Source organism: Alosa alosa, chromosome 17, assembly GCF_017589495.1.
Source record: "Alosa alosa isolate M-15738 ecotype Scorff River chromosome 17, AALO_Geno_1.1, whole genome shotgun sequence".
Lineage (NCBI taxonomy): Eukaryota > Metazoa > Chordata > Actinopteri > Clupeiformes > Clupeidae > Alosa > Alosa alosa.
Window position 1 is genome coordinate 6,235,976 of NC_063205.1, and position 17,500 is coordinate 6,253,475.

The 17,500-nt window shown below is 48.1% G+C and overlaps 1 protein-coding gene across 1 annotated transcript in view; it reads left to right on the plus strand.

Moving 5' to 3' along the window:
• usp54b (ubiquitin specific peptidase 54b) overlaps positions 1-17,500 on the plus strand; it is a 54,085-nt gene that overhangs the window by 32,522 nt on the left and 4,063 nt on the right. The window contains exons 7-15 of the mRNA XM_048268779.1: positions 3,298-3,444; positions 4,086-4,235; positions 4,800-4,965; positions 5,889-6,068; positions 6,390-6,559; positions 6,603-7,030; positions 8,428-8,577; positions 9,114-9,212; positions 16,622-17,500. The exon at positions 16,622-17,500 is cut by the window's right edge and continues 86 nt beyond it. Of these exons, the coding sequence (XP_048124736.1) occupies positions 3,298-3,444; positions 4,086-4,235; positions 4,800-4,965; positions 5,889-6,068; positions 6,390-6,559; positions 6,603-7,030; positions 8,428-8,577; positions 9,114-9,212; positions 16,622-17,500 (2,369 nt within the window). The remainder of the gene's footprint in view (positions 1-3,297; positions 3,445-4,085; positions 4,236-4,799; positions 4,966-5,888; positions 6,069-6,389; positions 6,560-6,602; positions 7,031-8,427; positions 8,578-9,113; positions 9,213-16,621) is intronic.

Below are 17,500 nucleotides of genomic sequence, written 5' to 3' on the forward strand. Positions count from 1 at the left end.
ACCTCGTCTCTGGTGATAAAATTAGCTCCCTACCATCTAGGGAAAGAAATCACATGGATCAAATGGGCCGTATGAATATTTTATCATATAAATGTACTGCTTATAAATCTTCGAAACGAATTTCAGGGAGCATCCATGCTACTCTCATGCCTGCCTGCTGTACGCCTGCAGTGGAGATCAGATCAGCCATGATTCAGAGCAGAGCACCAGAGACTTGCTGTGTGTCATCCACAGCTCTGTCCATGTGCCGCTGATTGGTTTCTACAAGGTGACGAGATATGTTAGTTTGAGTCAGTGGCTTGTGCCTTTGGGTTCTATTGCCGTTTTAGATGGATGGATCCTGCTTAGTTTTCACATCCACCCGTTTAGATGGGTGGTCCTGCTTAGTTTTCACATCCACCTGTTTAGATGGGTGGTCCTGCTTAGTTTTCACATCCACCTGTTTAGATGGGTGGTCCTGCTTAGTTTTCACATCCACCCGTTTGCGCAGTGGGCAGAATGCTGGGGAGGTCCAGAGTGCAGAAAAACACAAATTCCCAGAAGGTGACGAGATGTGTCAGTTTAGGTCACTGGCTTGTTGTTTTGCCCCAAGTGTCCCTTTAAGGGAAGGATATGGCATTGTGCTTTAGAAGAGAGAGCTGTACTGGCCTTGTGCTCACAGAGCCCAGGGACACTGTTGGACCTGGGACAGGCCTCTCTCTCTCCATCTCCTCTCTCGTTCATTCACTCTGTCAATCTCTCTCGCTCTGTCTCATTCACTCTCTCTCTCCCTCTATCTTACTCCGTCTCTGCCTCTCTGGCAGTGCTGGCGGCCGGCCCGTGGCTCTGTATTGTGTTAGCATGATGGCCTCCCTGGCTGCTGTGCTGGAGAACAGACTGGGAGAACTGGTTGGGTCTGGTTGGGCCGCTCCTGGGTTACGGCTCGGTGAGGCCTGGGATGCTGTTTGTGTGTGTGTGTGTGTCTGTGTGTGTGTGTTAGGTGTGTGTGTGTGTGTGTGTGTGTGTGTGTGTGTGTGTGTGTGTGTGTGTGTGGGGGGTGTGTGTGTGCGTGTGTGTGTGTGTGTGTGTGTGTGTGTGTGTGTGTGTGTGTGTGTGCGCTTTCTGCACTGATGGAGGGGCTCCAGTCTGGCAGTGGTGTTCGTGGCCGAGCCTTTTCTTCCGGCTGTTTCCGCGCGGCGCTGCCAAAGCCCTCAGCGGTGGGCGATGACTCAAAGGAAGGCTGGAGAACATTGGGTGCTGTAAACATAAGGTCCACTCACTGCCCCGACAAAAGAACTCCTTTCATCTCTCTCTCTTTCTGCGTTGGCTCACACACATGCTTTCCCATGCACATACTGTAGACGTGTTACCCACTCACACAGAACCACACACACACACACACACACACACACACACACACACACACATAGACATACACACACACACACACATACACACACACACACACACATACACATACACATACACATACACATCAGGGTTCTAAATTAATAAACATACACACATACACACACACACACACACACACACACACACACACACACATACAGTACACACACACACACACACACACACACACACACACACACACACACATACACATACACACACACACACACACACACACACATACACACACACATACAGTACACATACACATACACATACATACAGGGTTCTAAATTAACACCCGCCAACCCGCCAAATGCGGGTTAAAATTCATTTTGGCGGGTGTTAATAAAAACTTACTAGCCAGTTTGGCCGGTGATGCATGAGGCACATGCATGATACATCAGGCTCTGTTCTCGGTCATATATCCCCCGGCAGTACTTCCTACATTTCCCATGACCACTGTGCCGTAATGCTACGTGATGACGTTTCATACGCCCATTGGCTGTGCGCAGTTTGCAGTGAAACCAGCGCGAGAGACGATGGAAATGAATGGAGCATCTAGCTAAAAACACAAGGAATTAGAAGTCAAGTCAAGTCACTTTTATTTATATAGCACATTTAAAAACAACAGGAGTTGACCCAAAGTGCTTTACATGGCAATGAGAGCTTGGGCAAAACAGTCGAAACATAAAAAGGGACCCAGGGATACAAAAAGTCTGACTGAAGTAATGTATAAAGTAAGTACAAGACAAACAATATTACATGAGTAGAAGAACGAACGGAGCCAGAGCATGGAGCATAGACTGGAAGAGGAGGGAGTTAGCCAGTAAAGTCAAAGTACTACCACATGTACATAACACAAATACAAAACGTGTTACGAAATATTAACGCAATCAACGCATTGTGTTTACCTATTTCCTTTGTGGGGGGCTGATGTAATGGAGGCTGCAAAACCTGAAGCAGCAAGATCGTTTATTTTATTGTCTATGGAGTTAGCTGAAGATGGAACGGGGAGAGCTTGTAGGCGAAAATTTTCAGTTTTAAAAAGTTGCCTGATCAGTGATCACCACCACCAGACACATCACACACGGTGTGTAGGGCACCGAGAGACAGAGGAAGGACCAACATTTAGCCAATAAATAGTAGCTGTACTGCAAACTGCTTTTCACTCTTGTTAGAGAAAGTATACAATGTCAACATGCCAACACCAACAGCATGTTACATGAAGATGATACTTTTCGGGTCCTCTCTATAAAGGTCCAACTTGAAAGTAGGCCCTCTGTTACTCCATTTAATTTAGAACGCATCATGCGGCAGTGGTTGGGGCAGACTTATGGGGGCGAGAACAGGAATGAAGCAGGGGATGAGGATATTGACAGAGAAATAGATAGATAGATAGATAGATAGATAGATAGATAGATAGAGATCCCAAACATGAAATGAAGTGTTTGCACTTTCTGACGTTCTGTGTATATTTTGTAGTATGTTCATGCCAACAATGTTAATAAAATGATCAAATGCATTCAGTGACACTCATCTCATAAACTCAACTATTTTCACTGGAAAAAAATTGGCTAGTAGAAATTCTGATTGGCTAGTAACTTTAGAAAGTTGCCAGCCACACAAAAAAATTAATTTAGAACCCTGGTATCATACATACACATACACATACATACACAGGCACACACACACACACACACACACACACACACACACACACACACACACACACACACACACACTCAGCAACCCTTCCATGCCTGACTTTGTTTAATTCACACCCACGCTAAATCTGATTCAGGCCCACCAGGCCCCTCTCTCTCATCCACAGGTACTCTCACCCAGCTGACTGCCTCACTGTCTCATTGGTGCTGTTGTTGTTGTTGTCATTGTGGTTGTTTGTAGGGTAACTGTGGGGAGATGCTGCGCATTCGCCGGGTGCTCATGAACTCCCCGGAGATCATCAGCATCGGCCTGGTGTGGGACTCGGACCACTCGGACCTGGCTGAGGACGTCATCCACAGCCTGGGCACCTGCCTGCGACTGGGAGATGTAAGGGAGCACACACACACACACACACACACACACACACACACACACACACACACCCATTACATCTCTCCCCAGCCTCGTATGCGCTGCCTTCGTGTCTTTCATGCTGTTCTGTATCCATCTTTTGTTTCCCTCACAGGATCACAGAGTATATATACTTATACTTATCTCCAGGGGAGTGCGGCAACAAAAAGCTGCATTCATTAAAGCACTGTTCTTCACAAAGTATTCATCACGCGACTCTCTGTCTGGAGCAAACACAGGCATCACTTATCCTCAGCGTCGTCACTTAGTCGTCGCTTTGGGCCTCGCAGGGCTTCATGGGCCCATTCCCTGCACGAGAGCGAAGCGACCTGTCACTAAATCAGGGAGGAGGTGGGGATGAGCTAGAAGGCTCCCAGGCCCGACCCTGGGTCCCGCCCGGCGTTAATGTCCCAGGACGAGGCCCGAGAGGCCCACGGTAGCGGCCCAAGCCCGAGGAGAGAGAGAGAGAGAGAGAGAGAGAGAGAGAGAGGGCTGTTATTTTAACGGGCCCATCACAGGAGAGTCTCGGAGAGGCTGGAGGAGTCAGAAAGTGGCGCTGAGAGACCAGTCTGACCTTTTGACCCTGGCCCACTCTGTTGTCTGTCTGTCCTTCTCAGCTGTTCTACCGGGTGACGGACGACCGGGCCAAGCAGTCGGAGCTCTACCTGGTGGGGATGGTGTGCTACTATGGGAAGCACTACTCCACCTTCTTCTTCCAGACCAAGATCCGCAAGTGGATGTACTTTGATGATGCACACGTCAAAGAGGTGAGGGGGTCTGGTCACTTTCAAAGGAACCGTATGCAGATTCCAAGGCCCAACAGTTCCCTTTTAGTGCCTTATCTTGCAGCAGTAGTGAAAGCAAACCTTCGCCCTATCCTGCAACGATAGCAAAGGTGACACTAAATTTATTCAGACGCCACAATTCCCTTAGTTCTTCTAAGCATGCTACACCTTTCTTGTTATCTTGTTGAGCAACAAACCAACCAACCAACCAACCAAGGGACATGAGTTAAGACATAACCTCCTTGCTTTGTTTCTCATCAGACACACAATTAGCTTTTCAGTTGTTGCCAATCCACATTCAATAATAGACGATAGTGAAGGTGTTAATAGACCGTGAAGGTGTTAATAATCATTATTATAATTTTACTGATGGTTATTGAGTAGGAAAGGCATCAGTTCAATAGATGCCTTGACCCACTCACAGCATGAGTCCCGCGCCTTTTAGAGTGAGTGAGACGTCACCGCATCGATTGACCCCTGGGTCCTTCTGTCGACTGGGGCGTTGTCAGTGACGGAGCGTACGGTGTTGTGTGGTGCTGTGTGCAGATCGGCCCCAAGTGGAAGGACGTTGTGGCGCGCTGCATCAAGGGCCACTACCAGCCGCTGCTGCTGCTCTACGCTGACCCCCGCGGGACACCTGTGGCATCGCAGGACACAGCCCCTCAGCTGGACCTGCAGCACAGCAGCAAGGGCTACGACAGCGAGGACAGCGGTGAGTGCCACGGAGGGAGGGATAGTGAAATGGGACTGAGAAAGAGAAAATCTGAGAGATGGAGAGATGAGACGGAGATAGAGAAGAGATAAAAGGTAGATAGAGAGAGAGAGATGAGAGGAAGATAGAGAAGAGATAAGAGGGAGATAGAGAAGAGATAAGAGGGAGATAGATAAGAGATAAGAGGGAGATAGAGATGGAGAGATGAGAGGAAGATAGAGAAGAGATGAGAGGGAGATAGAGATGGAGAGATGAGAGGAAGATAGAGAAGAGATAAGAGGGAGATAGAGATAGAGGGATGAGAGGAAGAGAGGAGAGCTAGATGAACAGGAGAGTGGGAGATAGTAGAGAGAGAGAGAGAGTGATCGTTGAGTGGGTTTGTAGTGATTGAAAGAGTTCTGGTCGACGAGTGGCCTCTATCTGAATGACTCTCATTGACATTATCAAAGCTAGTAATGATGTGGGCAGCTCTCTCTCAATCTGTCAGTGGTTTGGCGCCGTCCACCACTTCATTAGGTACAGTAGTGATGCCCTAGTAGGCAGACATAGCAGAGCTCTCATTTGGGCTAATGCTTGTACTCATGTATCTCTGCTCATTAAGAAGCCTGACTAGCGTTGTCTAACGCTGCCTTGCACAAGGCACCACCGTGAGTCGCAGATTCCACTTCTGTGACTTTGTTTGTGTCGATTCCGAAACAGAAAGCCCTGTTTTGCAGTAGTAGATCCCAAAGGGGGTTATTGTTGTGTGTTGAGATGTGTGAGTCTGTTGTGGTTGTGTTTGCTATTGTCATATAACACAATATTGAGATGTTTTTGGTGTAGTTAAACAGTATATTGAGATGTTTTTTTTTCTGTAGTTGTACAGTATTAAGATGTGTTGAGTTTGACTGTGGCCGTGTGTGTGTGTGTGTGTGCGCGGTCAGGCCGGGAGCCGTCCATCTCCAGCGACACGCGCACCGACTCGTCCACGGACAGCTGCAGCTACCTGCCGACGCGCTCGCAGCACGAGTCGCTGGCCAGCCACTTCTCCTCGGACTCCCAGGGGACAGTGGTCTGCAGCCCCGACAGCCCAGCAGGATCCCACCACAGTCTGGAGACAGCAGGTTGGGCACACACACACACTCACACACACATATTTTATGTATTTATTAATGGAAACACATACACACACACACTCTCTCTCTCTCACACACACACACACACACACACACACACACACACACACACACACACACACTAACATATTTTATGTATTAATGGAAACACATACAGAAACTCACAGGTGTAGATATCCTCGACTGAACTGATAACAGTATGCATAAATACATACATTATGAAGTGGTCATTAATGATGCATTAGACAGTGCTCATACACGCATTGACCTATTGGAGCTCCCTGACCTGAGTCCCTTTACTCTGCTCAGGGGAGGTGCTGTTGAAGGAGCAGCCCAGCCCCGTGTCCACGCCCCGTCCCTCCAGCAGGGGGCGACCTCAGCAGGACTACCCGGACGCCGGGACCCTCCTGATGCACGGGCGGCCTCCGTCCTGCACCAGCTCGGGCCTGGGGGGCTGCGGCTTTCGTCGGGAGCAGCCAGCGTGGCGGGGGGGCCCCAAAGGGGGTCTTGGCCGGGGGCCAGCGGCCGGCGTCTGGGAGGGGCCGAGGGGAGCACCAGCAGCGAGTCCAAGTCCAGCTTCGTCCGATCGGCGGTGGCTGGCCCGAGGAGATGCTACCCGGCCGGCTTAAGCCCAGCGGGGCCCTCAACATCGACAGCATCTTCACCCGCCCGGAGGCGTCGCGGAGACGCCCGCTGGGCCTTAGCCGCTCTCCGCTGCCCTGCCCGCCCCGGCTGGGGCGGCTGGGCCCGGCCCGGGTGGGTGTGGCCCGAGGCGAGGCGGCAGCGGCGGCGTGCGAGGGCGAGATGGAGAGACTGCCCGCTCCACCACCACCACCACCGCGCCTCATCCAGAGGATGGAGAGCGGCTACGAGAGCAGCGAGCGCAACAGCAACAGCCCCGTCAGCATGGACATGCCCCTGCACGAGGCCGCCGGCGCCAGCACACACAGGTAGCGCTCCACACACGCCCACGCAACTCACACACACACACACACACACACACACCTTAAGGCTTCTACATACCTGACGCACCTGACAGGTGGCGCCAGGAGTTTGGGCGTGTAGCCTGATGGCGCACCACTCGTTTTTTCAGGCCCAGTGACACAAGGCCCGAGAGCAGGAAGGTGGACTAGTTAGAGGGGCAAGCGAGTTGCAGTGTTTTGTTACAGTCATTGAATTTTTTAATAGTTTGCTGGATAAGTTAACAAAGTTACCAGTGAGAGTTGCAGCACATGGAATTAAGAGGAAAGAATAGAAGCGATTTATTTTCAAACAAAGGATATCTATTAAGGCCTGAACAAAATCTCTTTCCCACTTCAGGAAATTACACAAACTCAGCCAGCTGCTAGCTAGCTAGCCAGCTAACTAAACTGTTTAAATTATTAAAAATGTCCCTCGGGATGACTAAGTACCTATCTATATATCCATCCATCTATCTATCTATCTATCTATCTATCTATCTATCTATCTATCTACCTGTGCACACACCTTGGAAACTACATGATAATGATGATGGTAGTTGTGAATAGTAGCAACCAAAGTCTGAAGTACCATCACAGAGGCTAGCTAACCCTAGCTACTAGTGTTTCTTACATTACTGCAGCTTCTTCTGCTGTGTAACGTAGTTAACGTTAGTCTTTTCACAACAGTGACACCTCTGTTCAGGAGAATATTGCAACTAGTGTCGCGACCACCAGCGTGGTATAAATGGATTCGGGCTTCTGTGGCGATCACATTGTCGGCGCTACTGGTGGTCGTCGGTATGTGGCACTTTACACACACACACACCTTACACACACACACACACACACACACATTCAGATCTCAACTCCTATTACCTACACACACACACACACACACACACACAGAATATCAACTCACATTACCTACACACACACACACACACACACATTCAGAATATCAACTCACTTTACCCAATAGAATAGAATACCCAATTGAAATAGCATAATGCAGCAGAGGGGGAAATCCTGCCAAGTTTCCCTTTAACATCTCAGCACACACACACACACACACACACATACATTCAGATCTCAAGTCACTTACCCACATACAGGTGTTAACATCTCAGCTCATATTACCCACACACTCACATTCACATCTCAGCATACAGACACACACAAATGCACAGATGTACACACACTTGCATATCTGTGTCATTCACCTACAGTACACGCAATCCAATAGAAACAATGTAACATTACATACATGCAGCACAGACACACACACACACACTCACACACACTCACACACACACACACACAGGTAAACCCTACTCATTACACATCACTTTTTGGGTTATTCCGCTGACGTTCCTCTCCTGTCTCAGGGATATGGCCAGTAAAAGGTCACTGACCTTCGGGCCGTCCTGGCGCTCCGTGCCTAAGTCCAAGAGCAGCAGCGCCATCCTGCAAGAGCTCCCTTCGCCGAGCTGGGCGCGCACCCTCACCGGCCCAGGTGAGTGCAGATGGAGCCGTCGGTCAGACACCGCATGCATGGGTTGTGGCTCCACCTCAGGCTCTGACAGTAGTGGAGTATTGACCTACTCTAGCATTAGTTACTGGTATGTTGACTTTGGCCGCCTAGAGATACAATTAGGTGAGTCTAAATGCGGTCAGCAGTGGTGTTTGCTTATCTGAGAGCCACTACTTCAGGGGCCAATGTCTGTAAATCAGACCAGATCAGCTGATCTAATGTGACAGGAATGACAGAAATATACACTAGAGAGCCTAATGGTGTTGATCAGTGCTGAGCCTGGGGCCTAGTGCTAGTGATTTTACTGGCATTCCACACTCCCTTACGTACAACAGCATCTCCTTCTCACAGCTCCTCCTGTGTGTGCATGCACATTCATATTTACATTTATATTTATTTGTGTGTTTGTTTGTTTGTTTGTTTGTTTGTTGTGTGTGTGTGTGTGTGTGTGTGTGTGTGTGTGTGTGTTGCAACCCGAGGGGGCCTTGTGAGCTGGGCCGAGCTGCAGGAGGAGGTGGCCCGGCGTCCTTGTGACAGCAGGAGCTGCAGGAGCTCTTGGGGAGAAGGGGGCGGGGGCTGCCCAGGGCTTCAACCCCAAACCCAGCAAGTTCATGGACCTGGACGAGCTCCAGCACCAGGGTAAACAGCAGCACGGGCACACTGAGGGGGGGGGAGGAAGTGTGTGTTGCACAAGTGTGTGTCAGGTCATGTGCACAAGTCATGTGTGTTTGTGTATTCGTGGTTGTGCTTGTGTTTGTTGTCCTCTTCAACACATTATGTTTACGTCTAATTGGGCGCGGTCAGCTCAGGACTGCAGCATACTGTGTGGCCTACACCGCTGCACTAGGGTCTAGCCCTGCAGTAGCTAGAGTGGGGTCTGACAGAAGCACTTTGTGTGGGTGGTAAACATGACTCGCTCAACCTCCATCCCATAATTTCAAGAGGAGGAGGAGGAGGAGGAGGGAAGTGCATAGGAGAGCAGGGTGAAAGAGGAAGAGTGCTGGAGCGAGAGCAGAGAGGAAGAGGAGGAGAGAGAGGAGGAGAGAGAGAGGCAGAAGGAGGAGTGGTAATGAGCAGTGGGTGCCAGGGTTGCCAGCTTCAGATGAATCCTTCTGAAATCGATAGGCCTTCCTCAGCAGGATTGGAATGGATTGCTGTGGGCGATGCGGTTGCATGAACTGGCATCCCAGAGGTATAATCAAATGTAATGCACGCGTAAGGCATAGCCACACCCCAGTGCTCAAAATCGTTGGCTGTAAATGCACAGCAGTAGCGGAGGCCAAGAGCCATCTCACACACGCATGTGTCCGAGTGCCAAGCTACCCTTTGGAGTATTAATGGAACTGTAGGAAATGTAGTTTTTGAATTATGGCCCTGCAAATGCACCCACTCTTTCTAATTTCCCAAGGACTGGCAAGTTCAATTTTCAAATTTGAACTGTTAGTATTTTGTGTGTGTGTGTGTGTGTGTGTGTGTGTGTGTGTGTGTGTGTGTGTGTGTGCGCATGTTGTTGGTCCAAAATGGTGGCCTGTCCTCTAGTGTGATTTATGAGAGTAGCTTCTTTTCAACAGCCAGGCAGAAAGAGGGAAAAAAATCTCAGACCAGACCAGGCTATTTTAAACAACCAGCTCAAAGCACTGAAATTCAGGTCACCAGTGTGTGTGCAAATGTGTGTGTGTGTATGTATGTGTGCGTGTGTGTGTGTGTGTGTGCGTGTGTTTGTGTGCTTTAACAGAAAGGATGGTCATTTTTTTTTTTTTAATTGGATGATTATCTGTTACCCAGTTGAAATGAGCTTCGGGATTAGCACCCTCTGACCCCAGCTGCTAATGGGTCAGCCAGCTCAATACAGCCTCAGCACCTCCAGCCAATAGGAATCAGAGCTCTTCAAACAGTCTCAGCAAACAGTTCTCAAGTCTCTCTTCAGATTATCAGTCCAGATTGGTCAACAGGTCAACACATGACCTCATAGTGTGTCTTTTGGTCCACATACCGGCACATAGTGTGTTCATTCATATGCATTATCTCTCTCTCTCTCTCTGTACACACACACACACACACACACACACACACACACACTTCTCTTTGTCAGTTCCTTGGTGTGTGTATTATGTTTGTCCAGTGTATTTGTGTGTGTGTGTGCTACCTGTGAGCCCCTAAGCAGTCTACCGTGTACTATGCTCATGGAAGACAGAGCTTGTTTGGCACTTACAATTTAGAACTACTCAGACAATGTGCTAGAATGCATCCACAGGGCTAAACTGCACTGTAATTTCACGTGTTTGGGTTTTAAATAGAGTGAGACTTAAGCAACCATGGCAGCACATCTTAACCTCTCATGCAATTTTGTTCATGTAACAACTGAAGGCAGGAGAGCAACCAAGGCAACTCTAGGCCAGTGGAGCTACAGTATCTCCTGGGCCAAAGCTTCCACAGAAATGAAAACCGTCATTTACAAACATTAACTAATCTAATGAGGTCTGCAATGCAGACTGATGACTATTGTGATGATGATTGATGTAAAGTGTAATGTTCCAGTAGATTATGAATGGTTAGGGCTGGTCACGGAAGGCCGTTTGAGTCTTGGTTTCTCTCCTGTACGTCCGATGCTTCTCCACTCTGCCCTATCTAACATGCCACTCATTAAGGGTGCCTTCAGCAGGCCGAGCAGTGGCACCACAGGGGTCAAACACAAGGTCATTTTTACGTGGCCAAAAGGCCACCTCCTCTCGAACGTGGCTCAGATGGACCTGTGGTGCGACACTGAACCTGCTGAACGTCCCTGACAAAACTGTAATCTCCTGGTGTCGAGTGGCAGGTCCCACTCGCGCCTTTCTCTGACCAACTGCAGCTGTACAGTAGAACAGAGGCAGCATGCTAGGCCCTTCATAACTCACCTCTTTCTTTCTTCCCTTGCATTTTGCTTTCTTTCTCTTTCCTCCCCTCTTGCCCTCTCTCTCTCTCTCTCTCTCTCTCTCTCTTTCTTTCTCTCTCTCTCTCTTTCTTTCTCTCTCTCTCTCTCTCTTCTCTCTTTCTTCTCTCTCTCCATTCTGTTTTATTGTATTCTTTTGCATTGTAGCATCACTAAGAGTGCCCATGCATGAGGCTAACACTGATAGCAGGACTGAGTCTGCGGCCGGCCGGCTGCAGGGGTGCATGCGGAGGGCAGGAGCTCAGCTGGAGGTCGCACGGCCACCGGAGCAGAGCCGACCCGCCGCGGGCCATAAAGGTACCGCCCCCTCCCCCTCCCTCGCTCTCCTCTCCCCCCCAGCCCCTCAGTTGTCTGCCCCACCACCTGTGGAAAGCTCATTGGTGTTGGTCTGGTGGTCTGGTCACAGCTGAAGGCGGTTCAAAAGGCCGGTCCCAGTGGTCGGTGACGCCACAAAGGAAAGCTTGTAATGAATGGATTAGGAAAAGCTAATTTCACACTGTCTTACACAGTGAGACACCTCATGACTTGTGGGGTCGGAGGGAACCTTACTGACATTGTTGTAACAGTATTGTGCTTGGTTGGTTGGATCAGGCAAATATTTAATTGATGCCTTACAAATTGATGTACCCTTTATGGGAAAGCCTGCCATTTACATGCACTTTTAATTCTGCTTTGTGAAGGCATTATGAGATATCCACTGAACATTAAGGGTTTACCCCTGTTACCCATGGGCCTTCTTTTCTTTTCTCTGATTGTCTAGCACTCTAGCACTGTAAAGCGCCATGAGACATATGTAATGTTTTGGTGCTCTATAAGTAAAATTAAATTGAAATTGAAATGATTTGAAAAGCACATAGACCAATTAAGCAATGCAACCCAGTAAAAGTGTTTTCCTTCATGATCAACACCATCGCTATCATGCTTATCTACTTTAATTTCTTGCCTCCATATTCTGATTTCCTTCTTCATGGTCCCCACAAAGAATTACAAAATGTCAGTTTCTTGGTTTTCTGTTCTGTTCATCGAGTTGCTGAACAAATCTGTATACGCCAAAATATTTCATAATTTCTGCCTCCTTGCAGCTGTCACGCCATGTCTGGCCATGATCAAACTTACACTTAATGCCGCCCCAAGATAAGGTATTCATGTGTAGGACAAGAAGTTTAGATCACAAGATAGGGTATTCATGTGTAGGACAAGAAGTTTAGATCACAAGATAGGGTATTCATGTGTAGGACAACAAGTTTAGATCACAAGATAGGGTATTCATGTGTAGGACAACAAGTTTAGATCACAAGATAGGGTATTCATGTGTAGGACAACAAGTTTAGATCACAAGATAGGGTATTCATGTGTAGGACAACAAGTTTAGATCACAAGATAGGGTATTCATGTGTAGGACAACAAGTTTAGATCACAAGTTCAATGACTGGCTACACAGACACTACACAGTAATGGCTCTCAAGGTCTGAATGTAGAGGCACTTTTCTTCTACTTCTTCTTCTTCTTCCCCTTCTTCCTCTATTCTACTTCTTCTTTTCCTTCTTTATCTTCCTCTTCCCCTTCTTCTTTTCCTTCTTTATCTTCCTCTTCCCCTTCTTCTTCTTCTTCTTCTACTGTTTCTTCTGGTCTTCTTCATCTTCCTCTTCCTTCTCCTCCTCTTGCCTCCTCCTTCTGTTGTCCAGATCGATGAAAGCAGGGGCGGTGATGCATGGGCTGACCTGGCCCACAGCCCCATGGGTAATTACAGAGCGTGGTGGTCTGGGAGTATTTACAGGGAGCCAACACTCTATCACATTAATCAGTGCTGCTTACCCAACCAAACACTCTTTCTCCCATACACACAAACACAAACCACAAACACACACTCTCACACACCGTATAAAAAAACACTCTCACATACCGTATGCACATACTGTAACACACACACACACACACACACACACACACACACACCACGCACACACACACACGCATGCACACACACACACACACACACACACACACACAACCAGCACAAACTCAATCAATTATAGATATACATTAGTCACTAAGTTTCTTTGACTGCATCTGTCATGGTGTGTGTGTGTGTGTGTGTGTGTGTGTGTGTGTGAATCCCTCTGCTTTTACTCTTTCATTACTGCTGGTTTCACTTCAGATCACTGCAGTCCGGTGACACGTTTATCACTAAAGTGATTCATCTGCAGCAAAAGCAGGTTAAGGTCACTGTGTGCGTCATTCCTCAACGCATGTGTTGTGTGTGTGTGTGTGTGTGTGGTAGTATATATGAGTGTGTGTGTGTGTGTGTGTGTGTGTAGTGTATATGAGTGTATAGCGCTTGTGTGTGAGTGTGTTAAGTGTAGGTCATGTTAAATGCAGATTATGTAAGACAGGAAATAGAAGTTGTGTAGTTGTGGTATTTGAAATCCCCTTGCAGCCACAGGGAGAGGAGTATGGATGCGGGCACCTCGTGCTGGGCTGCTGTAGCTGCTCTGTTAGAAGCAGGAGCGATGGTAGTGTGGGAACATTACTTTGATATGGGACCAGTGGCGGCAGCTGGTTTTAAACGTAGTGGACGAAGCTGCGGATAGCTATCAGTTTGTACCATATGTCCTGTAGCCAAGGGTTAGCGTACAGCAGATAAAATACTCGTACTGATCTGAAAGAAAACAGAAACCAAATATAACAAAGCAGAGAGTTTTTGTCTCATATGAAGTGTTGTCACTGGTGAGTTTTCATTATGATAAAAGATATTCAGCTCTATGTAGGACTGATATTCTCACCAGTGACATTGGCACTATGTATTGGCAAAGTTTTCTATTATTACTATGGTGTGTGTGTGTGTGTGTGTGTGTGTGTGTGTGTGTGTGTGTGTGTGTGTGTGTGTGTGTGTGTGTTGTGTGTGTGATTTCCTTCATATCACTCTCCAGGATGTTTATTTTTGGCAGTAAAACAGGAAAAAATGCTCAGACCTACTGCAAGTGGTGATTATAGTGCTGCATCTACTGTATATTGAGCAAATATTAAAGCAACACCAAAGAGTTTTTTGTTTCTTAAAATAATATTTCCAAAATCGTTTCAGTGGTTCATTAACTCGTAACAGGATGAATGGCACTTCTGCATTTGTTTCGCGACCATCTATCTGCTATAACCGCACTATGCAAGTTTGCCAGATCATCATACTTTCATAACATCATGCAACATACCGGGACTCTACCTTGGCTGTGGACATCGTTATTTCCAAAGCCGCTGCTGGATAAACAAATAGCGTGCCTGCAACAGAGGAAAAGTGCTTTGGTGGTGCTTTAACAAACTCTTTCACACTGACCGACCAGGTGGTTTAATTTGGTTTACTTGTTTTTAAATTGAACAAAGTGTGCTATCTGGAAACAAAGCTAATGTAACAATTACTAGTCATACTTGAGGAGAGATAAGTAGCCATGTTTTCTCCTGTATTATATCTCCTATAGAAATCCTATTTTCTTCTCCATTATAGATGTGAACCGTTGTACCCTTTGTACTCTTCTAGCTTGTTTGTAACCAACTCACTGCTACAATATGACTGTGGCTGCCATTTCTATTTGTTCCTCACACTCCTTCAGTATACTGTATGTTTTAGAATTTGTGATACTCATCAGAAGATTGACCAAAATCATGCTACATTCGGCAGTAAAGAAATGAAAATTGACTATGAGCATGGTTTTAAAGTAGAGTTAAAAATTAAGTATTCACTACAAGTAAATTAAATAAATAAATGAATACATTAATAAGTAAATTCACTATCTTTTATTTTTCTGTATGTTTATTGTGTATATGTCTATTCTGTTGCTTTCTTTAGTGTGGTAATAGCAGCTTACTTTTTTTGTTTCCTAGTGAGTACAGGAATGCATGAATGCTGCATCTGCAGTGTCCTGTGTTTGTCCAGACCCAGTGTGTCTGACCCCACGCTCAGCCCACAACACTTCAGTACTTGCTGGACTCATTTTACTCATTTTTTAAACTACTATACGCCCTGGTCAAACTCTATTTAGAATCCCTATTATTTAGTCATTTGGGAGCTTACAAATCAGCCAAATGCTCTTCTTGTGCTGGAAATATAAGAATGTTTGACACATTTGAGTACACATTTGTATGCTGATCATCTCATGGTTTAAAAATCCCTGAACTCTTTTTTTTGGAAACACTTTTTTTTGGCATATTATTACTTTAGGAAACACTACGTCATTCTGTTTTGACCAAAAGTCTCTCTCTCCTGTTGTAGTGTCCTGTTGTGTTTCCTATCTTGGCAGCACATGCCACCCCTGTCTTGTGTCTGCTGTCAGCATAATCCTGACCACACCTCTCTCTCTCTCTCTCTCTCTCTCTCTCTCTCTCTCTCTCTCTCTCTCTCTCTCTCTCTCTCTCTCTCCTCCCTCTCCCCTCTCTCTTTTCTCCTCTCTCTCCTCCCTCTCTCCCTCTCCCTCTCCCTCTCTCTTTTCTCCCTCTCTCTCTCTCCTCTCTCTCTCTCTGGCTCTCTCTCTCTCTCCTGTCTCTCTCCCTCTCTCTCTCTCTCTCTCTCTCTCTCTCCTTATTTTTAAGTATTCTACAAGTCATTTTAATGGGCTAAGTAAATTCACTATCTTTTATTTTCTGTATGTTTATTGTGTATATGTCTATTCTGTTGCTTTCTTTAGTGTGGTAATAGCAGCTTACTTTTTGTTTCCCTGAGTAGTACAGGAATGCATGAATGCTGCATCTGCAGTGTCCTGTGTTTGTCCAGACCCAGTGTGTCTGACCCCGGCTCAGCCCACAACACTTCAGTACTTGCTGGACTCATTTTACTCATTTTTTTTAAACTACTATGCGCCCTGGTCAAACTCTATTTAGAATCCCTATTATTATTTAGTCATTTGGGAGCTTACATCTCTCTCTCTCTTTCTCTGCTGATCATCTCATGGTTTCTCTCTCCTCTCTCCCTCCTCCCTCTCCCTCTCCCCCCTCTCTATCTTTCTCCCTCTCTCTCCCTCTCTCTCTCTCTCTCTCTCTCTCTCTCTCTCTCCCTCCTCCCTCTCCCCTCTCCTCTCTCTCTCTCTCTCTCTCTCTCTCCTCTCTCCCTCTCTCTCTCTCTCCCCAATAGTGAACAGCCTGGCCCGCTCCAAGTACTGCTGACGAAAACCCCCCACCAGCTCTGGGACACCAATCAGGACGCTGCCCTTGCCCTGCCCTCCCGTTCCCTCCCTCAGTCCCCCACCTCCACCAATCAAGTCCCATCTTTCTCTCAGAGTCACACAGCAATCACCTCCCCCGCCTCCACACAGCAGTCGCCCAATAGCCATGTCGTACCCGGAAGTCATTACGATTGGCCGAGCTCCGCGGAGGAGGCGGGGCTGAGGGAGGATGAACGCTGGGAGGGCATCAGGTTGTCCGACATCCTGCAGGCCTCAGGTGTGTCCATCCGGCCCCTCCGCAAGCACCTGGCCATCTCCCTGCCCTCGCTGCCGCTGGACGCCTGGAGCCTGCTGGGGAGGGTGGAGCAGCAGAGCCAGGCCGCGGGGCCAGACGGGCCCCCTCCACCCCCTCCACCAGCTCCCCAGCCCCCCCGCCAAGAAGACGGAGAGAAGCGAGGGAGGAGAGAGGAGGCGCAGAGCCGAGATGGGGAGAACCACCTGCGCCTCCCGCTGTGGCACCCGCTCAACTCCGCCCCCCAGCGCTCCCCCGGCCTATCCCGCGCCAGCCCCAGTCCTTTGACCCCGCCCAGGCCCACGAGCCATTGGTCATCCTGGAGCCTGGACCGCCCTGATGCCGTGGTGACGCCGTACATGACCCCCCCTGACAGCACCTGGGTCCCCTGCTCCCCAGCCTCCGAAACCGGCCATTCATTCAGTTCCAGGACACAGGGAAGCATGTCCTGCCCTGACCCCTGGTCCCGCACGCCAGACCAAGGAAGAGAGATGTGCAGTGCCCCCGACCGCAGTACGGGCTCTGGAGCTGACCTGGAGCCTGTGGAACAGGAGCT